Here is a 27793-nt window from a genome sequence, read left to right as displayed (position 1 = left end):
CCACATACTTGTAAGAGAATCACGCCAGGGCAAGCTCTTCAAAAAATGGGACAGTTAAATGCAGGCTTTAAACACTTTTGGGGAACACTCTTTCAAAAAGCATTTCCTGCAAAAGCAGTATTTATTATTTTAAATACTCTTCCCTATTCTTATCAGCATGTTCTCAAGAATGTTTGCGTGGTGCTGGCCAGGACGCCCGTTTGCCTTTCTAAGGCAGAACTTGCAAAAAGGGCTTTGCATCTGCAGAGCCCGGCACCGTACCCACCCCACCGGACCCCTCGGCAGAGTCTCTCAGTGTCCATCCCACGCTGCCCCCTCCCCAGGAGCCTGGCCAGACTCGCTGTGCCGACCTCTCTTCTGCCTGCTCCCCACTCCGGCTTCGGCGGGAGGTTCCGGGTGCGATGCTTCGCTTGGCCCATGCAGCCCCTCACGCACCGAGACCCTCCTCGTTCCCTCCGTACCCCGGAGCTCACCCACCGGCCCGGCCTCCGCACGGTGCGGCTCCGCAACGGGGCCGCCGCCCTACGCTCCGCCAGGCCCCGACACTCAGCCAGGCCCCGCGGGGGCTCGGCAAAGGGGATGGAATGGGAAAAACTCGTGGAAAACACAAAGCCGGGAAAGTCGCCGGGGCCGTGCGGCCAATGGGGGCGGCGGTGACTCCCCACACAACCCTCGGCCATATTAGCGGTGCCGCGCCCCTCGCCCCTCCCCCCCCTCCAGGTTCCACACGGCGCCCCGTGCCGCAGGCCCGGGGACAGCCCCGCCACCGCCGCCCTCCTCAGGCAGGGGAGGGTGTGGAGCCGCCCCGCCGGGCGGCAGCCGGGAGCGAGCCCGGTCGGGCCGGGCGAGGCGGCTGGCGGAGTGTCAAAAACCAGGGCTGAGGAGGCGGGACGGCGCCTCACCCCGGCCCGGCTCGGCTCGGCCCGGCCCGGCTCGGCTCGGCCCTGCGGCAGCCGCGCAACGCGCATCCCCCACCCCCCCTCTGCTCCGCAGTCGGTGCGGTGGGAGTGGGGGGGGGTGGCGAGGCGCGCGCCCGCGGGCAGGGCTAGCGGTTCTGGGCGTGTCCTGCCAGGCCGCGCGCTGCCGGCACCCGCGGCGGTTGGCGCGGCCTCCACCCTGTGGCGCGCCGGGGGAGGCGCGGGCTCGTGCTCGCGCCTTCGCGGTTGCCATGGCCCCGCTTGACGTCACGGGCGGTGCGCTGCCCGTGCGCTGCGGCGCGGTGATTGGCGGAGACGCCGTGTGTGGCGCTGGGAGAGAGGCTGCAGCGCAGCGAGCCGAGAGACAGGCACAGTCCGCGCCGGCCGCCCGCACCGAGACAGCCGCCGCCGCGCACCCGCCGCGCACAGGTAACGGGGCCCGCCGCGCCGGGCGGCCGCCCCGGCACCCAGACCCCCGCCCCCGGGGAGCTGAACGAAGTGGCCGGCGGGAAGCGCCGAGCCCTCCCTGCTCCCCTCTTCCTAACCCCTCCCCCCTCCCCCAAAATCTTCTGGCCTCGGTGGCCGGAGGGCTCCGCGGGGAGAGAGCGGGCCGGAGGGAGCCGCCTACGCGAGGGCCGCTGCGAAAGGCGGCGGGTGGGGGCCGCGCAGGTGAGGCCGCGGCGGCCCCTCCCCGTGAGCGAGGAGGGGGGGGGGAGGGGAAGAGCAACCGGGGGCGGCAGAGCGGGGGAGGGAGCGGCAGGTGAGGGCCCCACCCGTGGAGCTGCGGACGGGGGCGACCTCTCGCTCGTGGGGAGGGAGTGGGGGGAGGACACGCCGCCTCCGCCGGCCGGGGGCGGTGAGCCGATGCGCGGGGCGCGGGCGGGCGCCGCTGGGTGTGGTCTCCCGCCGGGAGCGCTGCCCAGGCGCGGAGGAGCGGCAGCGGCCGCCCCTCTGTTGGGCTCCCTCCGCCCAGCCCGCCCCCGTCCATCCTGCCCCCTCCCTCCCTCTCTCCCGGGCGAGGGGTCTGGGCAGGAACGGCAGCTCCCCCGAGACAGGAGTGGCCTCCGTCTCCCTCCCCCCTCGCTCTTCCCCCGGCTCGTCCCCCGGGGTTCCTGCGGGCTTCCCTTCGTCCGGTCGCTGCTGCAGCGGGGGCGCGGCATCCTCCTTCGCCCCTGCCCCCGGCGCTGGGCGGAGGTGAGCGGGATTACCGCGCTCTGGAGTGGGTTGGGCTCCGGCGCCGATCCGCCATGACAAAGGCGGCCGGCGAGGCGCTGGGTGTCCCCGCGACGGGCGGGTGCGGCGGCCGCATCGCGGGGAGGGGCGGCCCGGGGCGCGCCGCCTGGCCCCGGGGGGCCGCGCAGCCCGCTCCGCCCCCGACCCGCTCCATTTTCTGCTGTCACCGCCTGCGGGGAACCGCGGGAAGCGCGGCGCCTGCGGGCGGGGCCCTCGGCCTCCGGGAACGGCCGGGTGTACGGGAGACAGATTGCCGTAGCAGCCTGCGGGCGGCCCGGCGGACTGGCGTGTGGGCCGGCCTCTCAACCGGGCTCGTCCTGGTCACGCCGGGTGGTAAAGTAACCGTAGCCAAAACCTTGCCTTAAAATGGCTCCTTAACCGGCTGGTGCTGGTGCGGTCAAGTTTTCGAGGCACGTAAGCGAACGCTGCGGAACGGCCGCTGAGTCTGTGACCCGGCGTTGGGGTCGGAGCTACTAAAACTTTCCATTTCAGGTGACTGGAGCGTTAAAACGTGCTTAATTTCTTCCTAAATGGAAGATGGTGCTGCTATTCTTTGTCGTTTTACTTGGTTACCACAAAAAGGTTAATGGTTAAAGATTAAGATGCTAGAGTGTTGTGTGTGGAACACTTGGAAATACCTAAAGCATACATGACCAAAGCTGGTTCTTGCTTTAACATACACCACCCTCTAAAGATGGACTAGTATCCCAAAGCACGTTACCGGGGCTTACCAAAATTATCTGAAGATACATAAAAGGATGGAGGACTGTTTTTTCCTGGTTCCCCCCCCCACCCCGAAAAAAAAACCCCACATTATTTCTGTTCAGTGGAACTTTTTTTATTATTATTTTTTTAATGCTGATAAGATGCAAGTAATGAAGCATCTCAGCAGGGTTGTGCTACCTCAACTGCTGATGTTGAAGTAATAATATAAAAAGGGAAAAGTTTCTTTTTGCTTCTGAAAGTGTAACCTCTCAGGCTGAGAAGCAGTACCTGATTCAGAAGGTCTGCTGTATCCTGTTTCAGCAAAAGAAGTTAATAGTGTGGAAGGGTGCACCCCTTGAAATTTAGATATTTGGTGGATTATAACTTTGTAATATCTAGTGTGGATGTTTACTTGCAAAATATTTTTACTTGCAAAAATAAAAAAAATATTTACTTGTATCTCTATCCCAAGTTTTTCTGCATTTAACTGTAATGTGCTTTCAGTTTACCTTTGGATGCTTTTGTTTTTATTTATTAAAATAATAACATACTTTTAAAAGTTAACAGTTTTTTAGGAGGAAGAAGTGGTGACTTTAGGTTTTTGATCCTTGTGTCTATGTGTTACAGCATTGTGTGTTTGTGTGACTTGTGCTGTGGATTTCAGCTGTACTTCTTACAGTTCCAGACTGCTTAGGAAATGGTTGCTTTGCATATGAACATAAAACACATTTGTCCTTGATCAGTGTCTGAATAATGCCTCACTATTTTTCCTCTTTAGAAATATCAGCATGGATAAAAATGAGCTGGTGCAGAAGGCCAAACTGGCTGAGCAGGCTGAAAGATATGATGACATGGCAAGTTGCATGAAGTCTGTGACTGAGCAAGGAGCTGAGTTGACCAACGAAGAGAGGAATCTTCTCTCTGTTGCCTATAAAAATGTTGTAGGAGCCCGTAGGTCGTCTTGGAGAGTCGTCTCAAGTATTGAACAAAAGACGGAAGGTGCTGAGAAAAAACAGCAAATGGCTCGAGAATACAGAGAGAAGATTGAGACTGAGCTAAGAGACATCTGCAATGATGTGCTGGTGAGAAATTGTTGATCCATTTTTACTTAAGAGTTACAGGGTAAATGGTGCTGGGCCCTCTGGGACTGCTTCTAGTCTGTCAGTAAAGCTGTGGTCTCCTATGCTATTTTTGAAGGACAAGGTTATCAAAAAGTCAGACTTTTCTTTCTTTTTTCATGTATTAATTGAAGGCAAATAATAATCATTACAAATGCTAGTGAATTTGGAGACACGTTGAAACATTATTGTATGTAAAGTAGTAGACATGAAAAGTCAACATTTCTGTGAGAGTGAACTGGACTGTTTGGGGTTTTGTCCTCCATACGCCTCCCTCAGTACAGTATCTGTATCCTAGGTCACTTTGATTTCTGCAAGTGTAATATACTGCTCTAGTTGTAAGAGGTAGTTCTTACTCTACGGAAATTGTGCCCCTCCCTGGGTAAGATGATGTAATGTTAGTTATGACTCAGCCATGCAGAAAATTGCCTGCAGGAAGAGGCAGTAGAAATGCTGTGATACCCTCTTAAACTTAAATTTTTTTGTAGCAAACTGAAAGGGTATTCAAGGTGGATGTTTTCTGTGGGTTGTAGTTACATTAAATGTGCATGTACCTGGCAGGCAACACTATTTTCATTAGGAGACTGGTTTATGAAATATGAACCTCTTCCAAATGCTTATTCCAGATTATCAGGTTTTTTTTCAACTGCATACACCTGTGGTGCTTCAGCGAGCACACCATTAATGGATGTCCAGTCCTGCAGCCACTTGTGAGGTAGATGTTACTGTCAGCAGTAGAATTATCCACTGGACTGTGGACCTTGCTGGTGTGTGACAAGGGATCACATACCTAGAGGTTACAGAGTGACATGTGATAGGAGGGAAGTGTTAAATAGCTGAGTATGTGCTTGAAGATCAGGTGTCAAATGAAAATTAAGATCCATGAGTAGCATAAATGTTGCTTGCTGTGCAGGATAACTAAATGACATGGGTGGTGATCACTTGTGGAAGACTGGTTCTCCAAGGGTGTGTGAAAGTCAGCCTGGGTAACTGAGTCTTGGTTTCTGGTTTAGAAACACAGTTACTGTAACACACCCAGTTTCATATGTTTTGTTATCTTGGCTGTGAATAACAAACTTCCACTATGAAAATGCCAACTTTACCCACAGGAAAGAACTGATTTACTCTTGTTGTTAAATGATTGCTCATTTATTTAAGCCAGGGAAATATGGATCCAAATCTGGCATTCTAATTTATTTCTTTTCTTTTCTTTCTTTCTTTCTTTTTTTTTTTTTTTTTTTTTTTTAACTATTTATTTTATTAATGGGGAAGTCCTCAGGGATCAATGCCTTCAGTCTAGAGTGATCTGAAATTTTCTTGTAAACTGTTTGGGTTTAAGAAATTTAACTAAGTCTTTTGGCTTATAAACACCCTTTTAGAAGAACTTAAGTGCTTGCAATTAAATTGTTTTTCTGATAATGAAAACCAGATTGAGGTGAAACTAGCTCTTACTGTGCATGCTAAATATAAAAACTAAACCAAAACCCAGCTTTCGAGTTTGTGGCAGCAGCTGAAGTATCTGGGGAAGGACACATGGTGTGGAATCTTGATAGATGTTCTGATTCTCAAAGGGACTTGAATTTCTCTTGGTGTTTAATGAGAGATACATACATTATTCAAATAAATTATTATTCTTTGACATATTACTACTTTTAGGCAGCTAATGTCTTAATAATTTTTAGTGTTGCCAGTCCAATTTTTCTTAGTAGATAAGGAAAAATTACTGTTCAGAAGAAACACTGCCTTAGGCAGTGATTAGCCAGTAATAGAACTATCTTTTTAGACTTAAGTTTAAAAAGAAAAAAAATTTTTTGTTATTTTATTCTGGTGATAAGGTTTTAAAATGCTGTCAAATAGTATGAACTACATTTGACATTGCTAATTGCAATGAAGAATTAGGTTTGTATTTAAAAATCATACTTTTCTTTCTGGAATTGTGCTGTTTGCATTCATTCCTACTTACCTAAAAAGATTACTGTATTGCTGTATTTGACATCTGCTTTGCAGTAACAGATTAAAAAATAATTGTGGTAACATATTTAGGGGGGTTTTTTTATGAACAAGATTTCTACACAGTGCTACATGCAAATGTAGAATTTTTTTAATTGTCATTTTTTTTTTCAGAACATCCTCTGTAAATTTTGTACAGCATAATCTAGTCTGCAGCTGCTCAAAGAAATAAAAAACAAGGCTTACCAAATTTTGGTGGCTGTGAAGTATGCCATTAATAGGAGCTGAAGTGTTAATGAACTTCTGAAGTTTTCACTCACGGGTCTTATCAATTACAGTATAAAAGCAGCTCAGAAACTTTTGTTTTTAATACCTGGTGTGTTTACATCAGAGCTGAGTGTGGAAGTGACTGGTATCCTAACTTCAGCACTTGAATGGAGGAAACCAATTAAAAGTATGTGTTTGTAACTAGCAGAATGCAGCCAAAGCTGGCTCCTCTGCAGCAACTCGTTCCTCTTCCCTCATTTTTTGGAATCAAATTACTAGTGGATTGGAAAGAACAGCTCCTCTAATCCAGTAGGATGCAGAGTATGCTAAGATGTGTGCCTGGCTTCTGTTCCCAGTTCTTCCACTAACTTAGAGATGGAATAAAAGCAATTAATGCTGGACTTTTTTCTTGCTTCAACTCTGTGCTAAAAACTTTAGTGATCGCATGACTCGGGTCTGACCTATTTTCTTCTTTACACTGACCTTGCAGCAGGAAAAGTTAGCATCTATGTCCTTGCTTCTTAAACCTTCCCTCACTTGACCCTGCTGTGGAATAACTTCACAGCTCTACAGATTGCTGAACTCATCCACTTGTTTGCTGCAGCCTCAGACTGCTGCTGTACAGAGACACATAGAATCACTTGGTCCAGCACCAATGTTGTCAGAAATACATTGGAGTATGTATATTCAGGTATAGTGTAACCAACTAACCTGGAGTTGAGCAGGTATTGCTGATAAACTGCAAATAATTGTGACACATAATGAATACTACAAGGTTCATGTGCTCTAATAATAACTGAGTTTCCAAATTCTTTAAGAATAGAATACTGTATGAAAAGAAGGAAGCACATTGCTGTAGTCAAGCATTTTAAATGTACTTGAGTGTTAACAGAAAATTTCCAGCCTCAGCAATTTCACATTGATACAGGAAATTAAGCTTTTTGCTAAGTACTTTTCCTTACGTTAGCTATGTGTGTGCTTCACATCATGTTTCACTCTCTGTAGTATAAGGAAGGGTCTGTCTAAAATACTGGTATTTTATAAATACCATATAAATTTATTTAAATAAAAAATCTTTTATTTGTCATTTCCATAATAAAAGTTATTAATCTAGCAGGTGTGGATTTTCTTCCAGATGCTTTTTGCAGTTAATGGGAAACAGCTGTAACTGAAGTGGTTTGAATTAAATCTTTTATAAAATAATTTTTCAGCTAATGAAGATTCTGAAGCACAGAGAAGAATATGGGGAGGCTTAGCATTTTAGAAGTTCTCAGGAGCTTAAACTACTAGTAGCTTTCAGGCAGGCAGTCTCTGACATGAGCTAAATGTAAACTACTTATTTAAAACACAACTTGCTATCTTCACTTCAGTTATGAATGTTATTCTAGACAGGCTCTTCCCTAGCCTGGCACATACAGCAGCAGTCCCCTGTGTGTCCTCCAAGGTGCACCTTATGTGGCTTCCCCATGCCCAGTCTTACAGGTGACATTCATCCTCCCCCAGGTTCCCCCACAGTTGTACCTTAACTAAATTTCTTTGCACTCTGTTTCACATTTTCTTATAACTTTTATTTGTTCCCTTTAAGGTCTAGAGAGCTTCCTGAAACCCTGGCTGCCCTTCAGTGTTCTGGAGTTGCTGTTGCACATGCATGCTGCACAGCTATTAGAGAAGCTGGAGGTTAATGGTGCTGGTCAGGACCCTCTCAGAAACATGAATTGCTTGCTTTCTTCACCAGCTTACCTCTTCCTAGCTTTGAACTTAAAAGCCTAAGATAGTACTCCTTGTGTGACAACTATTTAGGTTTCTTTACACTTGTTATGGATATTTCACTCTTTGGAAGTGGTAATTATTGCAAGAAAAGAGGGTGAAGTTAAATATCAACTGGGTGACTTTAGGTTTGCAATTCTTTAATATGTATGTTGGCCAGGGGCCAGAGGGGGAGTAGGTGAATGTTTCATAACCTATCATGGGGCTTCCATTCACAGTGCATCTAAATGGCTTTTTAAAGAACATACTGTAGAATTAATGCCTATTGCTGTCATACTCAGTTGTGGTGGGACTGTTATCTAATTGCTTGCAAACATCTGATAGGTTATTATCTGAATGCTGATAAAACCTGTTTCTGCACTATGAATGAGAGGATTAAGAAATTTAGACCTTTCATTAGGAAGCCATACACTTCTTGATGTAGACAAGGTTTTCTTTTTTTAAAATCAACTGCTTTATGCTCTTTGTGTCTTAATGATGGTCAAAGAGGATGGCTAACATACAGAGTGGTGCTGACAAGCAGATGAGTAGATTGCTCATGGCTTGAGTATCTGATGATAATATACAACTTTTTATGCTATGAAAATACCTGATTCTAAAAACGCCTTTAGTTCTGTGATTCTTTCAGAAATGCTTCATTTATTTTTGACTGCATTGGTTTCTGTCTTTGAGAACTGTCTCCTTGATGTTTTCAGAAAAGAAGGGGAGGCATTTGTAGAAGCTTCTGTTTGCAGAAGGAGTTAGATGCCCAAAATATTTATTTTCAAAATCTTAATTATTATTTTGAGCTGTTTTGGTTGAATAATTAAGTTTGGAAGAAAGGTCATTTAGTGCAATCACAGTGCTTAAGGCTGTGTCAGTCAAATTTTTAATATACCCAAGTATGGAGATTCCACAGCCCAGCCTCTGCCTGTCATAATATTTGGTTATACTTACGGTTGAAAGAAAAAAAAATTCCTGTATGCAGTCAGAACTTTTTGTGTTCCACCTTGTCTGCTGCCTTTTGTCATTCCACTATGGACCTCCAGGAAGAGTCTGGTTCCATCTTCTCTAGGCAGCTCTACACAGCAGTAGGATCTGCTGGTCTTCTGGCTGAAGAATCCCAGCTCTCCCAGCCTTGCCTCTGCTCCAGCCCTATAATAATGCCAGTGTCTCCCTTGGACCTTCACTATGTCTGTGTATCCATTTGTGGTACCCAAATCTTGACCTAGAGCTCCACACGTCATCTCAAGTTGTTAATATTTGTATTAAAAGTTTGTAATTGGTGGTGTGCTACTGGCATATGTGAAAATAGGGGAGTACCTGTGACTCACAAATGCTTCTCTGAATGAACTTTACATAGGGTTTACAAACTTCCCAGGATGGTTATAATTTAAGCTTTTGATTAACTCTCCAAGTCTAGCTTTTTTGGTCAGGGTTTGGCTGGTATAATTGCTCAGATGTATTGAAGGTAGGAGCTTGAAGCAATTTGCATCAGCCTCAGGATTTCGCTTTGTTAATCCTTTAATCACTTCTCTGGTTGTAGCTATACCCCTTTAGGGTTTTGTGGGAGGTTTTTTTGGCTGCTGGGCTTTTAGTTAGTGGATTTTTTTTCCTTTTTTTCCTGCAGTGAAAACACTGCCTAGATGAGAGCAATTTCCTTTATTTTTTTAAGCAATTGGCCTTTGTTTTTTTTAAGCAAATTAAACTGTTGAGTCTTGGAGCATTAAAATATCATCTGTGGATCAGCTCAAATATGAGTGACTTGAGTTTTTTATTTACATCGTTCATGTAATTGTAAATGCATGAAACAGCTCATGTTTGAAAGGATTTTAGATTGCAGCAGATAAGTAATTTACTAGTGGTTGGACTGCATGAGCAGAGATGAGCTAGTACTTAATAATCTTAGCAGGCAGTGCATCCATAATGTTGATACATGTGTTTAATGTACTCATTTATCATAAAATCAGCAAAGGTGTTCTGCATAAATGCAAAAAAAAATACATGTCATTACTTAAGGTACTGATACTACCTATGCACACACATGTGCACATGCAAATATAAATGTATATCCTCTTGCATTTATTAGAAGGAGAACAAATCTTCATTGTAACCAACAGTCTGCTGTTTTAATTTCACTTGGGATTGACATTTAATAATTGGCTTTGACTTTTTAAAACAAGTACTTATGTTCCAAAGCATCCAAGTAACAACTTGCTTTTTTACAGAAACCTTCATTGTTCAGGAAATACTTTATGCACTTACTGCTGGTACACAGTTCTAAGCAGCAAACTAACATTGTTCTGTTCACTCACCTATGACAAATACTCTCCTCCTCCTGTGCTGGAACCAAGAAACTTCACTTGTGTGTACTTGTGATTTTGTGAAGCTAAGTGTATTCATTTCACTGGCTGTTTACTTAGAAGGCTAAGAGTAGAAATGCTGCATTTTTACGATACCAGCTTTTACTGTGCCTGTGAAATCCATATATATATACTAGAAATGTAGAATCTAGAATATGAGCAGAGTTAGTGCATTATCTTTCTATATCTGTAGATGCCACACTGTTTCTCCTTTTATCTGGAATTTCCTGTCTTGTTACCATGCACTTGATAAAAATGCATGTTTTTGTAGTAGTTCTCTCCTGGCTGTGAACCTGAAGCTGATTGCTCATTCAGGCAGTAATTGACTACCATTTTGAAATAGTTTGAGAAAGCTTGTGGTAATAAAGTTAATTGAAGAGCATTAAGAATGTTATTTCTTAAACTTACTTTTACTGAATGTCAGCTTTTGTGTAGTTGCTTATTTTTCTTGAAGTCTGACAGAAGATTGGCAATGCCTCTTCTAATGAGAAGGAATAATATGTCATGCTGCTGCTGAGATAAACAGTAAATTCTTGGGTTTGATCAGATATTATGCAGATCAGATGAGGAAGGGAGCAGTTGTGAGCTGTTTTGTTTTTTCTTCTGTGGATGTTGTTACCCTTTGTGATTATGCAGGTAGCAAAGTATTAAACAGTGATAATCTGATCTCTGACTGATTAGATTGTCCTAATGCAGAGTATCCTTACATCACTGAAATGGCAGTCTTGCTAATAACATTTTTATTTGCATTTTATTAGCAAAAATGCTTGTATTAGCATTGTGTAGTGTGTATCTGTCTCTTAATAGTTACATAGTTACTTCAGGAGATTATGGATCTTTGCAGAGTGCAAGCCGCTAGAGATAAATAATTCCTACTTCTGTTTCTTTTCAAGGATAAAAAGTGTTACACCATGTTTCTGGGAGTTCTTAGCAGTATTTGTTCAGAGATCAAAACTGTAGAGTCTCAAGGCAGCTAGAATGTGTTCTGGTTCAGAGTACAGCCACAACAGCTACTGTTCAGACCTACCTATCTAGCAAAAATTCTCATCCAAGTCAATTGGTTCCAATTTTCTGTTATCTCAAGTTTCCCAGAAGATGTTAGTTTTCTTCAAAGAATAATGATTGATGAAGTAAATTAAAACAGTGGTACAAAAAAAGGTAACAATTACATATTGGCTTTGATCTTTAGAAGAAAGTGTTTTGTGTATTAATAGCTATAGCAATGCCTCAACAAATGAAATATTTGAATCCTAGTTATTTATCTATTAAGTAGCTTATCAGCTGCTGCTTTTGTGTGTTTCCTTAAGAGCTGGTTACTAAACTGGAGTGGTTATTTTTACCTATGTTTCAGAATTTGTTTTCTTCACTGTCATGCATTGTTAGCATGCTTTGGTAAACCTGTAATGGTTGGCATGAAGGACTTTAAAAGTCTTTTGAGGGCAAGACAAAAGTCTTGTCCTCATGAGGGGCAGCAGCAGCATGTGTTGATCTCCTCTCTGGTGACAAGGGGTAGGACATGAGGAAATGGAATGAAGCTATGTTAGGGGAAGCTCAAGATAGGACATAAGGAAAAATTTCTTCACTGAGGGGGTGATTGGTCACTGGAGCAGGCTTCTTAGGTAGGCAGCCACAGCACTAAGCCTTAGGGTTCAAGAAGCATCTGAATCATGCTTTCAGTCTCATGGTTTTTTTAATTAAGTCCATTTGCTTGCCTAGCCATAAATACTAATTGGAAAGCAAAAGTAGTAGAAGGGAGAAGGTTGTAAATGGCACTATAGTTGGGGAGAGTAGATCTGCAATGAGAACTATAAATGTGACCTCAAAAGTGTGGAATGAGAGATGCTGCTCCCCCTTGTCTCACTGCCCATCCTTTTTATGCAGACTTGTGATGTGTCCTTCCATGTGTGCCACATCTTTCCTGTAACCACACTGCCAACATTTTAGTGCATACACCAACTTCTTACTGTCTTAGTTCTATCCCTCAGCACACATGTCAGCATGAAGGTGATTTTTCTGGATGTCCTACTTCTTTCTCCCATGTTTTCCTCTGCCTACCCATATGTGGTACTGCTTTTGTTCTCTTTTCTGAAGAAACAGAATTATTCTAACAATGTTTTTTCAATAAGCTAGATTTTCTCGCCATTCTTTCTGTTATGAGGATTCCCTTGTCTGCATTAGTCTTCTAATTCTTTTTAAGTTATCCTCTTGCTACTCAGGCCTACTTTCTTCCAGTAGATTGACTACAGCAAAGATGCTAACAAATTATACCTTTTTCTTGCTCCTATCAGTCCCCGGTGTCCCCATGCGTATCACATCTCCCATTGTTGCATGAATCCTACCATCAGATTCTTCCCTGAAGATCCTTTGTCCCAGATTCTAAATTTCTCTCCTGTTCAGGCTTGTTAGTCTCACCTCATTTCTTGCAGTTGATTTCCTCACCTTTTTCAGACTTCTGCTACTGTTTATGTGAACAGCCAGTTTGATGGGAAGGGAGAATAACAGGTACTGAGAACAGGCAGTAGACTTGTTTCCTTCTGCAGCAGATTCCTTAGCAGGAAGAGCTCCAGTGCCACATCAGCTGCTAGTAATTGACAGATTTTCTTGTATTCCTGTTCTAGTAAGCAGATGAGTATGTTGAAATCTGGGGCAAACTAAACAAAAGACTTTGCTTTTGGCTAGAGAAGAAGGCTGCAAGCCCCAAACAATTTTTCTTCTGGTTTTCCCCAAGAGCATTGGAGGTCACCTGTCAGGCAGCAGATGCAGAGCCCTGATCTTGAGCTCTGGGTAGAACTGTAATCAGAAGCAGCATAATGAACCTGTCTCAAAACAGCCTGGGTTCAGGCAGGGGTTATCTAAAAACACTCCCCCTTAAAAGTACAAATATTTCTTATTTTCCTCCAGCAGGTCAGATGTGTGTGAATAAATTTCTGCTGGTCACAAATGGCATGGTTAAACTCTTTTGTAGTGTATGCACCAGTCTGTGCTGCACAGCTAATTGCATCCATTTTACAGCCAGGGTGACTTTCCTAACAGTGGTGTTGAGGAATATTATATATGTTATAGGAATGAGAGGTGTTTTGGAACTTGTCTGACACAAGTGGCCTACTTCAATAATTTTGTCATCAGAATACAAGTCTGTAAAAGATTGGCTTAACAAAGGTGTGTAGCAATTTCTGTGATAGCTGGTTTGTAGGTTCCACTTGATGAAACCAAGTATATGTAGCTCTTTCCATGGAGTGTGTTCCTGGAAACCCTGATGTCAAACAGGATTTTTTAATGCCTACCTAAGTACAGTTGATACTTTATGTGTGTAATTCTTCAAAGCACTCATGCTCATCTATGTGAGTAATCAGAAATCAGCCAGTCAACTTTGTAACTGGAGTCTGGATAGTTTTGTGTCTTCTGCCACACAGGAAAGGTGGTTGTCCTGGAAGCATTGACACACAAGATGAGCTTGGTGCTCTGGCTTGTAGCTGGTAAGTGTGCCTTGATGCATCTGGAAGGCTGAATCTTAAAATTCAGTAGACTGTAATTTAATTGCTTATTCTAACACAGTGCTTCAACTGGATGTCCCTTTTGTTATGTTTCTTCCATATTTTTCTTTCTCTCCTCCCCTGCTTGCTTTCTTCCTTTATAGAGAATACTGTAAATAGCTACCTGGATGGTGTGAAAGTGCAGTGGTGATTTTTGATTCCTCTTTGGAAATGGTACTGAAACTCTTCAAATAATCTGAAGCTACCTGGTAGTCTTCTGAATGGAATGCAGATTTTTTTTCATTTATTTTATTTTATTTTTTTTACAAAACTCGGAAGCAGTTTAAGACAAAAGTAACTGTTTCTCATGTGCAGGTATTCAACTTTCTCCAGCTTCTTTCTTCTTCGTAGTATGTTGTGGATATTAAAGTTACGTTGGTTGGCTCTTCTGTGAGAGAGCAGCGTCTTCTTGTTTCTCAAGGTTCTAGAGCTTTTTACTCGACAGTGTATCTTAGTTTCTTAGTTTTTTGCATTTAAAAGCTTAGTTTCTTTTTCTCAGAACTTATATTTTTATTTTATCTGCTCATTTACAACTATATTTTTCCAGAATCTGTTCATGTTTTTATTCTTCTGTTTGTCAGAAGGGAAATATCTTGATCTTGTTAATGCAAGTCTCTAGTGCATTAGTAATTATCTAAAGTTCCCAGGCAATAACATTTACTGAGACCAAAGCTTTAATAAAGGGAAATGCACACAGAATTATAAACAAGAAAAAATGGAGGCATGGATTTTAATGCTCTTATGGTGAATTTCTGAGTAGTGTTGTGGCCCACACAAATAATTACCCAAAGATGTAAGCAAATGCTTTGAAAAGAAAGGGTAGCTTGAGGCTTTAAGTGTCAGGAAAGGACTTTTCAAGTCTTTCTGGGTTGGCTTCCTGTCTTCAACTGAAGTTCTGACCACAACTTGACAAACCTGAAGCATGTCAAATAGCAGCAAGAAGCAGACAGACTTTTGTAGAGGGTTGGGTGTTGGGATCTGGGTTTTTTTGTCACACAGAAGTACTGCTACTTATGCTTCCTTCACATTCCCAACTGAGTCTGATAACTCTCATGTTTCAGACTTTTTATTGCAAAACCACAGGAATAAGTACATAGGGCCTTTCATCAAAATAGGCTCAAAACACGGTGTTTAATCTTGCCATCTGTTGATAGTGCCTTACTCTAGCAAGAGAACATGAATAGAATGAAGACAGTGAATCTTCCCATATTACTGTTTAAAATAAGCCAGAATTGAAGTTTACCAGTGGAATAGTAAGGTAGTGTGCATACAGCCTCTGTCAAGTCTTTGGAGACAAAGACTTTTCACTTGTGCATACTTGCTGAGGGTGGGGGAACATACCTAATTGAAGATTTCTTATCTCTGGTATGTGTGGGCATAGCTGACATCTCTTGAGTCCCCAGTGTGCTGTCTGTCCTAGTACAGAGTACCAGAAAGCTGTTAACTTAGCCCTAATTGCAGTTGCAGATATCAAGTGTTGAGGCCTGGTCTTCTAATGGCCAGCATATATCTGAGAGTTTATATTCACATTTAGTATGATTTTTTCTCTGTTTAGGAAAGTAGTAATTTCCATTAAGACTATCTGACAAGACTGACTTAGCTATGAAAAGTATTGGAAGCAGTTGGACAAACAATTAGAGGCTTTGGCAGAGAAATAATCTTAAGATGCTGCTGCATCTGCCTGATGGACTGCAATGCTATGGTTTGTTTCACAGCAGTTAGATTACTGCTGTCAGGTTAAAAACTCTGACAATTACAGCTGAGTAGTTGTGGGGTTTGGGAGGGCAGGGATTGGTGTTTTGGTTTTGTTAAAAAAGCTGTTTCTGACAGGTTTTGATTGAGGCACTGTAATCAAAAGCCCATGGAATTTTACTTAGAGCGTATCAGTATATATATAAAAAATGATGGATTTGGCAGGATAGCAGGAATGTCATGAACAAGCATGAGGGCTTAGCTACATACCATGTAGCTATAATACATCCCATGCTGCATGGACTTTAGTTGTTAGGGTGTTGAATGCAATGCAGTGATGCAGATCACCTAACAAACTTCGTAATTACAGACCAGGTTATTGGTCAGCCTTGGACTAGCTATCAGCACTTCAGGGGCCCACATGGTGATCAGCTCTGTACTGCTCAACATTCTTGTATCAGCTGGTAGAGGAGAGGGAAGGTAGGCATATATTTGTGGTACTATCAAAACAATTCTTACTTCTGTATTTTCTCCTTTGTACAAACGGAGCCCATCAATAGGATTTAAATATCACAATATTCCTCCTTGTGAAAAAAAATATTGTATACTTCTGAGAAGTCTTACAGTTAAAGCTATTTTAAAAATTACATAATTAAACAGCATTCCCCATAAGCAGATGTCTTGGCAGCTAACAGAGTATTAGGTTGGTTACACATTTGCTATGACTAACACTGGATGGTATCTTCTGTAATTGAACCCCAAAAGGTCAGTAGGTTTATTGGTGTCATCTGAATGGCTTTCTGGAGCCACAGCCCATGCAGACTGCAGCTTTCACAGCCACTCTCTAGGATCCAGCCACTATGGATCTTCAGGCTAACTTTAAAGGTGCTTCTTGTGTTTACTTGGGTCAGGAAGATAAACTATATCCTGGCATAAAAAGGCTGGTGCAAACAGGAGAAACTTAATATGTAGTACTAGATAAATAATATGAGAGGAATGTTTCAGTAATGCTAACTTTTAAATGTTGATCTGTTTTCAGGTTTTATTGCTGCTGTTTATGAAGTATTTGGCATAAATAAAATTCTCTAAGATATGGCTTACCAGTCTTACATGTTGTTTGTATAATATAGAGTCTTTCACCCAGACTTGAGTAAGCTGCCAGTGCAGTCACAAAGTCAGCCTCTTTGCACAGGCTAAAGCCATCAGGTAGTCATTTTCTTAGTGCTCTAAATTTGACATGAGTTTAGAACTTCAGCATGAGGTTTGTGCACTGTCCAAGCTGCTGTTGCCCTGCTGGTATCTGATTAGGAAGACTTTCTGAATTGGTAGTCTTTCCTCTTCTCTGTCTGCTGGTGCATTTCACCGAGTTAGGTGTTTGCAAATAGCTTTACTTCATTTGTGACCTGTGTGAAGTTTAGGTCTGGAAGCTTGATTGCTGCTCTGTGAATGAGCAGCATTTCAATCAGACTACCTTCTGTACACATGTTGAATAATTCCTGTCTCTGGCATCACTGAAAAAGTTTTGATCTGACAATTAATGGAGGGTACAGAAGGAGAGCAGCTCCCCATGGTGCCAGAAAGGTAGGTGCAGACTGACACACCTGGCTTAATTGCAGTCCTACAGAGAAAAACTAATCAGGAGCTAATTCTCTGTAGCTGGGAACCTTCATTTGTCATTGAAGTCAGAGTTTCTTGGCACTGAAGAAGAGTCATAGCTGTGAATCGTGAAGTTCCCTAGTGATGAGAACAGAGGGTGTTAGTAGTTACAGAGAGCTGAAGCACATGAGCCGTGTACCTTACAGCCTTCTGCCCTGTTCCAGCCACACTGCAGCAGAAGTGGCTTCCTCTTGCATAGTGCTGTGCCCTCCAGAAGGGTGCCCTTGGCATCAGGCAGCTCAGCAGCCCTTTGACTGACTCCATAAAAATATACTGACTGACCCCCACGGTACTGGGAAATGGTTACCTAATAAAAAAGATGATTGAATAAATAAATACATTCCATTACATTGAAACTAATAAAGTCCACTAACAGGTATTTATCTCCTTGGAGCATAGGCATAGCTGAACCTTGTCTGATTTTGGTTTCTGTCAGCTGGACTTCTTTATTACCCCATGTGCTGAGATAGAAATGACAGAAAGGTTCCTTAATGGGTCACCTCATTTGAGGGGTTTCGAGTCTACCAGGCTAAATATTCATCATTTATATACATTAATTAGCAGTGGTTTAATTTTAAAATACTCAAAACCAAACTTACAAACAATTTTTAGGTCAGTTGACCTATTAAGCAGAGCAGGTGTCACGGGTACCTGTGTCACAGCACAATGGTTACAACCTGCCATACTCAGGGTATGCCTGTCCCAGGAGTACATCATGTAAAGATGCCTCACTTGAAGGGTGCTGTCTAGAGGAAAATACTGTGAAGGAGCCATCGTTTCTGTGGTGTCATTGGAAAAATGAGCACAAAAAGGCAAAGCTGAAATGTCAGTCATTTAATTTCCAGGGAGAAAAATACACCCAAAAATTCTTATTAAAACTTACTTTTTAAAAAATGTATGCTTCATAGCCTTTGCAAAGTATATGTAACAGTTTCTAATTTAATTTTGAGTTTTCAGGAGCACTTCTGTACTTTTTCTGGCTTTTCAGTAATTGGCTTTTCTTTCAAAGTCTGATTTAAACACTTGAATATCAAGAAGTCTGACAAGTGTGTACCTAATTTGACTAAATGTGTTGGAGCTAGTGATTTTTTTTTAACTTTTGTGAAATTACATGACTGCCTAATCTGAGAACTTGCTATGTTAATTTAATAAGTAGTTAGAATATTCTAGAAAAACCTGGTCTTAACTGGCAGTTCACAGGGAGGATTTTGTAGAGTGACCCCAGAGGGGAAGCTGCCTTTGCTTTGGAAGATGGAGGAAATGCCTCTTGGGACAGCACATAAAGTCAAACAAATTATCTTTCTCGGTGCTCCCCATCTGACTGTCAGATTGTCAGCTGCCTGGAAATGGGAGAGTCCTGGTTCACCTTGCACTTTCTTGCTGGCAATGCCAGTACAGCCTTCCAGTTAATGGGCACTAGATTAACAAGGCTTATTTATTGCTTGTGTATGAAAGATATTTGGGATCCTGATTTAGCAGTTTATAATTAAAAACCTTTAGTTGTCTTCCATGAATGCACACTTCCTTCTGTTGTATATCTTCTGCCCAGACTCTGGATTACCTTGTTTTTGTCAGGGTACTGTGTAACAGCTTGGAGAAACCCCTCTTTTGGTCATACAGGACTCATCTGCTAAATTTACACATCTGTCTTCTTCCCATCAAGTCACAGCATGCAGCACTCCTTTTTCTCCCTAGGGTTGTGATCCAGAACACATTCTCCTTAGCTAAATATGCTATGTAGGATGTGAAGAAAATAGGCAAAAAATAAAGCTGTCTTGACTTTGAAATAGATCTTTTATAATTGAATTATTGATTCAGTGTGCTGTGAAAGTATGTACTTCAAAACACTATGTTCTTTGTTTCTCTTTTAGTCTCTGTTGGAAAAGTTCTTGATCCCTAATGCTTCACAAGCAGAAAGTAAAGTTTTCTATTTGAAAATGAAAGGAGACTACTACCGTTACTTGGCTGAGGTTGCTGCTGGAGATGACAAGAAAGGTATTGTATTTCAGCTTGTGGGTATCTGCTGTCAAAGATTGCTTTTGGTGGAACAGTGACACAGCTCTAGTTTTAGAATAATGCTGATTTGCATATAAATTCTAGGTTGTTTGTTTTCCAGTGTTACAAAAGTTTCCATGTACCTCTGCCATGTGAATCAGGGAACAGATGTTGAGTCACAGATCTTGACACCATCTCAGACTTAGGCATGCACACATCTAACACTGAAGTATATAGGTTTATGCATCTTCTGCTTGGATGAGTATTGTTTTTTTACATCTTTGTAGGAGCATACAGGCTTATAGCTTTTGGAAGTCTTATTCATGCTATTTCTCCTGCATTTCTGCAGAACACAAAAAGTCTGTATAAGTTCAGTGAGCAAAGTGACTAGAAATCACCAGAAGAAAAGAATTAATAAAACTAAGCTTACTGTTGGAAAAACTTCTTTCATAACCATGCCAGTTAAATGTCCATATGTTTTTTATTTCCTTAAGCTTTTTTATATCTTGATGTAAACAGTTTGTACTAATTGCAGGTAAGTTACCTTCATGTACATTTAGTTAGGGAAGTTCGTATCAGGCATTTAATACATTAGGTGGTGTAGAAACATCCTAACAACGTGCTGACTCTGTGCTGTGTCACCTTCAATTCAATGACCTTGTGCTGCTCTCAAGCTAATGAGCTTTCCCAGTGTGATATAGAAAATGTCTGTGTGACTGCACAGAGACTTGGTTGAGTTTTTGCTGTAGAGGTGGAACAGAGCTGGAATAATTGAAAGGGGATAGATAGATAGATGTCTGCTTTAGCTTTTTGGCATATGTGTTAAATACACATTTCACTGGATAGCCTGTATGTATCCAGCCCCAGTGTGCTGGATAATAAGAGAGTTGCATAAAGATATTATGACAGTATAATAGAACTCGATATGACTTCTGATGCTTTACTGTGTGCAGACTGGGCCAGTCTTGGTGGCAGAATTGTATGTGTAACTAGTACTTTAGGTCTGTTGCTGTACAGAGAGTAACTATTTTCTTTTTCTCTGTTCACGTGCATAAAAGGTAGAATATTCTGGTTTTTTGTTTTGTTTTATTTCTTTTTCTGTTGCTGATCAAGTTGTGAACTCAAAAATTAGACTGAAACATTTTGTTTAAAGTGTTTTTAAGTCCATTTTAATTTAACCCAGTCTCCTGGCTGAGCAGTTATTAGTGAGTTTCCAGATTAAGAAAATTGAGAGCCCATCCAGCTCATAGTTGCTTTGGCTTCTAAATTTAAGATTTTATTTTATCTTCCCCTGCCCTTCAAGTATTTCATCTCATTTTCCTGTATGCTGTCTGTGACCTTTTAAGAGCAGTTGATAATGGTTGTTTAGGTTATAATAGCCACTTAGTTGGATAGTATTCTTTCAGCTTTTTGCAGTAAATACAGCAACAGTATAAAGGTCCCAACTCTTAAGAGTTGTTTATGTTATTGATTGGGGTTTTCTTACAGCAGTCTGGTGAACAGGAATGTCAAGTAGGTACCTCACCCTACTATTTTAGCCTTGAGCTTTGGAACTGTACAACACTTAACTAAGGAATTCAAGATTAAACATCTTACAATTTTTTTTTATACTGGGTGACCCATATAAAAATTCACAGCAGTACATCAAATTTTGCATTGAGTTCCCTGAATCACATCTGAAAAGATAACAATTGTCTCAAATAAAGAGAAAAAACAAGGCTTTTTCTTTTTTTGGAAGCGATGTATATTAAGTTTTTTTAAAATAAAATGCTCACCTTTATTCCTTGAAGTTACTTGGTTTTCATTCTTCTTATTTTGCCTTTCATAAGCAGTGCCATTTCCTAAGACATTTCCATTATGAGAAAAATAAAACACTCACTATTTCTGAATTTAAACTCCAGCAAAGCTGGTTATTTCAGTTATAGTATATCAACTTCTGGTCACTTTGAAAGTATTACAGCAGTGTCTGATCTTTATGAAGCACTCCATAAGTAAAGAGTGTGAAGAGGACAGATTGTTGAGTAATTGTGCAATGAGGGTCTGTTGAAGAGGACACCATGATGGGTTTTTTTTTCTGAATACTTCAGCAAATGGAGATTGCATGGACATCCTGAATTTGGTTATTCTCAGACTTTTGAGTACTTCTGACATAAAAACTGGTGTATCTTTGAGTCCCCAGCTTAGTTCCTTTCTTTATTTTAGAATACATGTGACTGGTGCTGATGTAGAGATGGTGCTGGATGCGTTTCTGGTTTGATCCAGAAACGTTAGGATTGGAATATTTTTGCATCTGTATGTTATTTTTTTTTCTCCTTTACTTTAAAGTTTATAGGTACTAGAATGTTTTAACTAGGTAAAAATGCTTTCCAAATATGCATTAGAAATACAGCTGTGTTGGAAGCTTTTAAAAAGATACTAATTCAGGTTGAGGTGTGCCATGCACTATCTTTGCCAAACAATTTGAATAGGAATTCATAGATGACTTGTTACTGAAAGACTGCAGCATGATAGTCAAAGGGGTCTTCTATGTCTAAAATGTGGATCTGTAATGCTTTGCTGCATTTAAAGACAAGGAAATTGTGGTACCATATCAAATCTGTGTGTAGATAAAACTTCTATTTTGTACCTTTTCATGTGTAGATGGTAGTTTTATATTCTTTAAGTGCTATAAGACTGCTGCAAACACTTGTAAATAAAAATAGCCACTGGGTTGTAGGGAGAAGCTCAAACTTGTGATTTGGTCAGCGATACCTTCCTTTTTATTAATAATTTAAAACTATAATTTAGTAAAATCTTCATAAAATAGTGACTTCCTAGGTAAAGTGTCCATTCACAGGAATTCACTCTTAACACACTTTGTTCATACAGGCGTGAACACACTCCTGATTGTATGTCTGAGTGCCATACATGAATTACTTACTTGTTGTGGTTTTTGTGTGTGTTTGTTTTTTCCCCAAAGGGATAGTGGAGCAATCACAACAAGCATATCAAGAAGCTTTTGAAATCAGTAAAAAGGAGATGCAGCCAACACATCCTATCAGATTAGGTCTGGCTCTAAACTTCTCTGTGTTTTATTACGAGATTCTTAACTCCCCGGAGAAAGCCTGTTCCCTTGCAAAAACGGTGAGTCTGAAGGGGGGAAAAATGCCATTTCTATTATTTGTATAACCTTTTGTCACATGGCCAATGGAGTTGTTTGTTTTTATAACACTAGGCTTTTGATGAAGCAATTGCTGAACTTGATACATTAAGTGAAGAGTCATACAAAGACAGCACGCTAATAATGCAGTTACTGAGAGACAACTTGACAGTGAGTATCATTGCACTTTGCATATTGTAGGTAACAGGATTGATCTCTGTGGCATTCAGAGTTGTTCTCTTTATTCTCAGCTGTGAGGCTGTGTCTGTCATTTGCTTACAGATGAGTTTACAGTACATCATGTTTCCTGAGCTACATCTTTTTCTCCTGCTTAGTCCTTCTTGTCTGCATGCTAATTAACATGGTTTTCTGACATGACAAATAGATAACATTTTTCGGGTGTGTTTTTTTTATTATTATTCAAGAAATTTATCATGTTTATGTGATTGGACTGTGACTACCACAGCTATTTTTTGTTACACAAAATTTGAGAATACAGTCTCATTTGCCTTTTCAAAACTTACATCAATTTTCATGTAGTTTATTCTGTGTCATTACATGTGCAAGGAACAGCTCCTACATGAAAACTGCAAGCAAAGCTAGCAAGCCCATTTCAAGGCCTGTTGTTTGCAGGTTTTTGCTTGGTTTTAATTTTGGTAAAGCTGACACTGGAATCAGTGCTACTCAGGTTTTTCCACAGTAGCTGTAAAACAACTGTTTTAATTCTTTTTTTCCTTGGACTCTTAGCTGTCTGTGGTGTAAGTTATGAATCAAGATTGTGTTGTTCTGTCAGAGTAATCAGAATCTTCATTTTGTGTGGAGGTTTTTTTTTAAACCTACTTCGAACTTTAAAGCTGGCAGAGATAAACACCTAAAGCAAATGAAAGTAAATGTAAGCAAACATACAATAGTGTAATTAATGGCATAGTTTAGTCAGTCTTCTGAGGGAAGAGCTACTAGTTTGAACTGAAAACATAAGCACCTCTTGTCACCAGCTGTAACCCCTTGTTCACATTCTGTACACATCAGAGACACTTACAAAATAGTTGGGATTCTTTTAACATATCTAGAAGTAAAGTTATACAGTTGCATAAAATTGGGGATTCCATACTTCATACTTTTGTTTCTGACACTATTTCCCTGTTTCTTGGATCCTTTACCACTAGAAACTACTACTTTTCCAACTTAACACTACTAAAAAACCTACTTGTGATTGTTCCAGCTGTTGCTTACAGAACAAATGGAAGATGTTTCTCTGCCTCTGTAATGGAGACAGATACAGTGCTGTCATCACTCTGTGTCTGTCTGTGCTGTCCTCCCGAGTGAGATTGCTCCTCTGAATGAGTGGTATTGAAATGGAGAATAGAAGCTGACTCCAGTTGCTAGCTTGTCATAGTTTAAAAGCAAATTGTTTCATACATGTGCAGAAGTTGGATTGAGCTACCACAGAGTGTGACTTACAGCAGTAGGCCTGAAGCTGATGTGATCTTTCCACTGTAAGGGAGAAAGCTGTAGATAGCTGCAGGATTTCGTATTCTTGTATGGGTGATGTCTTGCCTTAAATGCTTGGCATGACCTCTGTGAGTGCATTGCTTCCATATTTTTCCAGAACTTGAGGTAAAAAGTAAGTTTTGATATGTGTGTGTTATATGTAAAATACATAAATGTAAAAAAGGTTGTGTTAGCTAGTTAGGCAAGTTTTGCAAAGGCTTTTGACAGCAATTCAGTATGTTGAGGGATTTACATGCAGGAGTGGTTTCCTCAGTTGGTTCTTTTTACATTGAGTCTTGGATGGCTGAAGAAGAGTCTGTGTTCATTCTCAGCGGGGACTGAAGGCGGGGGAGTGTTCAGAGAGTTGTTGAATATATCAAGTAAAAATCTGTTCTACTGAAATTGCTAGAAAATTCCTTCTTTGCTCTGTTACAAGATTGGGTTTTTTTCTTTAAAAAAACAAAACAAAACAAAGGCATCCCTTCCTTCTAAGGGTTTTTTTCCTCAGCAGATTGTTACATTGTGCTCTCAATTGGTAGTCATCCTCTCATACCAGTCAGGCCCTTTTTATTTAATGAATAAAGATATGTATGTGTACAGATCTGTAGACATGCCAGAGGTGATGATTTTGGATAGAAGCCTCTGATAAAATTGTAGTAAAACTGTTCTTACTAATGGTTCATTATAACAATAGCACTGAAGTTGAGAATAACATAATACTCTAGTATAGAATGTACTGCAGGAGCTGGAAACAGAAGAGTGTGCTGTTGTCTCTGGTAAACTAACTTGTTCCTTAATGCCTTCAGCAAGGAACATTTAGTGCAGATCCTGGTGTATTATGTTCAGAGCAAGAACAGGGCTGAGGTTCTTGTGCAAATTTCTCTATTGTCTTGTACTCCTGGAAAGGATAAAATGTTTCTGATGGGTTTTACTTTTTTTTTTTAGTGTGTTGTGAGACCTTAGTGTAAGTTGGGGGTAGACTGTAGGTAGAGAGAGAATTAGTTGTTCTTACCACCTTATGCTATAGAGCGTGAAGGATTCTGTTAAAGCTGCTGTAACTCCATAAAATGAGAGATTACACATCAGATTGGGGTGGTAATAGTTTGGAAGCAGACAGCGTGGCAAAATACTTTGTTCACAGAATAATTTCTTTGCCCTGGATATTGCTCTGGAACTGATGCTTAGTTTTCCTAGTTGGTAGTTAATCTTGATACATGGCTCTTTGATTTTTATGGAGCTGAAAATAAGATTTTGTTAGTACTGCATGTTTGGCCTGATTCTTCCTTCCTTGCTCTGTGTTTCAAAAGCTGCTGAAGGGGGTGCACAACTGGCTGAATGGAGCCAAAGCTGTGGTTTTGTTGTGAGCTGGTTTTGTTTTAAAAAAGTCAGAAAACTTGAGATACTGTTTTGAAAAAATGGTAGCATTCACTCTGGTGTTGGATGTGGAGTGAAACCTTTGCTGGAGCTCCTCCTTCAGAAAGATGCATAAAGCTCGCTTGAGGAGAAGGAATCCACAGGATATCAAGTATTCTTAGTTCCCAGTTCTGGTTCATCTGTTCTGTAGGTCTGATTCTTGCCTGCTTGAAATCATAGTCTAGTGAGCCTTCTTGATAGGAGACTTTTTGGTTTTGGCTGCTCATGAACTTGTGCATTAAATGTAGGGTAGGATTGGGGAACCCAGGTCTGTATTTCCATTTTTTTCTGGTGTAGAAGTAAAAGCCAAGAACAACATTGGTGTTAATGTGTGCTTTTTCTTCTGTGGTGCTTAGTAAGACCTCTTACAACATTACTTAAGAAGTAGGCTTTCTTTCTAATAACTCCTTACTAATTATTATTCATAAATGTTAATATCATATATGTTTTACTCTTACTTCCCTCCTAAATAGTTGTGGACATCGGATACCCAAGGAGATGAAGCTGAAGCAGGAGAAGGAGGGGAGAATTAACCAGCCTTCCAACTTCCATCTGCCTCATTCTGAAATTTACACAGTAGACCATTGTCATCCATGCTGTCCCACAAATAGTTTTTGTTTACGATTTGACAGGTTTATGTTACTTCTATTTGGATTTCTATATTTCCCATGTGGTTTTGTTTAATATTAGGGGAATAGAGCCAGTTAACATTTGGGGAACTTATCTGTTTTCATCTGAGGTGGCCAATATAGGGTTGTGAAATTTTTATACAAGTTATACATGTTTGGCATAGTACTTTTGGTACGTTGTGGCTTCCCACAAGGCCAGTGTTAAAACAGCTTTCTATGTCAAGCAAAGATGAGTGCTTGCATATTGGTCTGTCATGATGGAAAAAAGGGATCATCAGTTGCAGCCACAGGTGTAGTTAGTGTGAGTATTCACACTGGAGCACACATGGCTGTGAATAAACTGATGTCCCATAGATATTGCATGTCAAGTCAACATGTGAAATCTGTGGAATGTACCAATCAAGTGTACATCTTTGATTGCAGCTGAAGTGTTCCTTAAGACAGTTTGATAACCCAGTCAGCTTTCTCTAGAGAAGGGCAGAGAAACAGTTCACATTCCATTATTTGTAAAGTTACCTGCTGTTGCTTTCATTATTTTTGCTACACATTTTATTTGTATTTAAATGGTTTAAGCAACCTAAGAACAAATGTACAAGTAAAGATGCAGTAAAAAATGAATTGCTTGGTATCCATAATGACACTGTATATCGAGCACAGCAGTAAAACAAAAACCCATGTATTTAACTTTTTTAGGTTTTTTGCTTTTGTGATTTTTTTTTTTTGATACTTGCCTAACATGCATGTGCTGTAAAAATAGTTAACAGGGAAATAACTTGAGATGATGGCTAGCTTTGTTTAATGTCTTATGAAATTTTCATGAACAATCCAAGCATAACTGTTCAGAACATGTGTATTAAGTTGATGTAAGTGGAATAAAAGTTTTATGAATGGACTTTTCAACTACTTTTGGTGTAGATTTCATGTGATCTGTCTCCCCGCACCTTTAAATTAATGGCAGCACTATACACAAATTCACTATGGAAGTATATTTACTATAGAAAAATCTTGATACACATCCAAGCATTTAGTTGATTTTGGGGAAGTCAAGATCAGATACTTCAAATCTTATTTTAAGATTGCTCTAACTAATGACTTTACGACTTTTAGATGCGTGCAGCTTTCTGACTGTCCAGCTGGTCCTGTGGAGATACCTTAACAAATACATGGTTGCTAGACCAAAAAAAAGCATATGAGGTTCTTGAAGGGCTGACCTTTGGAACAGCTCTTCTGTGGAAACCCATAGCTTGCTGCTGTTGGCTCTTTAAAGGAGAGGAGGCAGGAGCATCCATGATGTTCAGAGGGTTCAGACACTACAGCTCAGCTTGTGGAAAGGCTCCCCAGGCTAACAGTGATGTTCTTTTCCTATTCCCCAGTGAGGTCTGCACTGATGATATTCACAGAACAACTGTGGCATTAATAGATACTGGGTTTGAAGCTGAAATAACTACAGGGAAATCAAGACTGACTTTCAAACAGTATCACACTTCTCTCAAAAAACGAGGCTCTTGGAAAATAACTGTATTAAAATATTTTTATTTATGTAGCCAACATAAAGGAAGCTTGAGTGGCCTTGCTCTTGATTGAGCTGCAGCTGTAAGCACAGTGTTTGTGTGAGAAGTTACCTTGGTGTCACCGGGTTAATCTGATACCTGGAATAGTAAGGTGAACCAAGTCACTGGACATGAACTGTGTTGCATTATTACCCTTTTGCACAGGAAGTGAATTTGAGTTACAGGTCTGACTTTCTAGAAGTTCACTATAGGCTTTTCCTTGTATTATATTAAAAAAAAAAGTTAAAATACATATGAACATATGAACATTGCATTCAAAATGTGATGATCTATTTCTAGAAGCAACCAAGTCCTTTGTCCTAGAATATAAGGATCGAGATTGGTAAAAAAAGGTGTGTAGGATAACCTTAAACCTTCCAAAAGTAATTAGGGGCA

The 27793-nt window shown here is 41.0% G+C and overlaps 1 protein-coding gene across 3 annotated transcripts; it reads left to right on the top strand.

Annotated features, from left to right (window-relative positions):
* Positions 1-1194: 1194 nt before the first annotated feature.
* On the top strand, positions 1195-26750 carry YWHAZ (tyrosine 3-monooxygenase/tryptophan 5-monooxygenase activation protein zeta). 3 transcript variants are annotated; one of them, XM_030444300.1, is made up of 6 exons: positions 1195-1346; positions 3634-3937; positions 19052-19175; positions 22135-22298; positions 22390-22485; positions 25692-26739. In XM_030444300.1, exons 2-6 carry the CDS (start codon positions 3644-3646, stop codon positions 25749-25751), a joined length of 738 nt encoding a protein of 245 aa, XP_030300160.1. In that variant the 5' UTR covers positions 1195-1346; positions 3634-3643; the 3' UTR covers positions 25752-26739. The 3 variants fall into 3 exon arrangements, with proteins under 3 accessions (XP_030300160.1, XP_030300162.1, XP_030300161.1); XM_030444302.1 differs by lacking the exon at positions 1195-1346 and adding an exon at positions 1969-2111 and having other exon boundaries at positions 25692-26750; XM_030444301.1 differs by lacking the exon at positions 1195-1346 and adding an exon at positions 2300-2642 and having other exon boundaries at positions 25692-26750.
* Positions 26751-27793: the final 1043 nt, after the last annotated feature.

Source organism: Calypte anna, chromosome 2 (genome assembly GCF_003957555.1).
Source record: "Calypte anna isolate BGI_N300 chromosome 2, bCalAnn1_v1.p, whole genome shotgun sequence".
NCBI lineage: Eukaryota > Metazoa > Chordata > Aves > Apodiformes > Trochilidae > Calypte > Calypte anna.
Note: the sequence above shows the minus strand (reverse complement) of the source record. Positions and strands in the feature narration are given on the sequence as shown.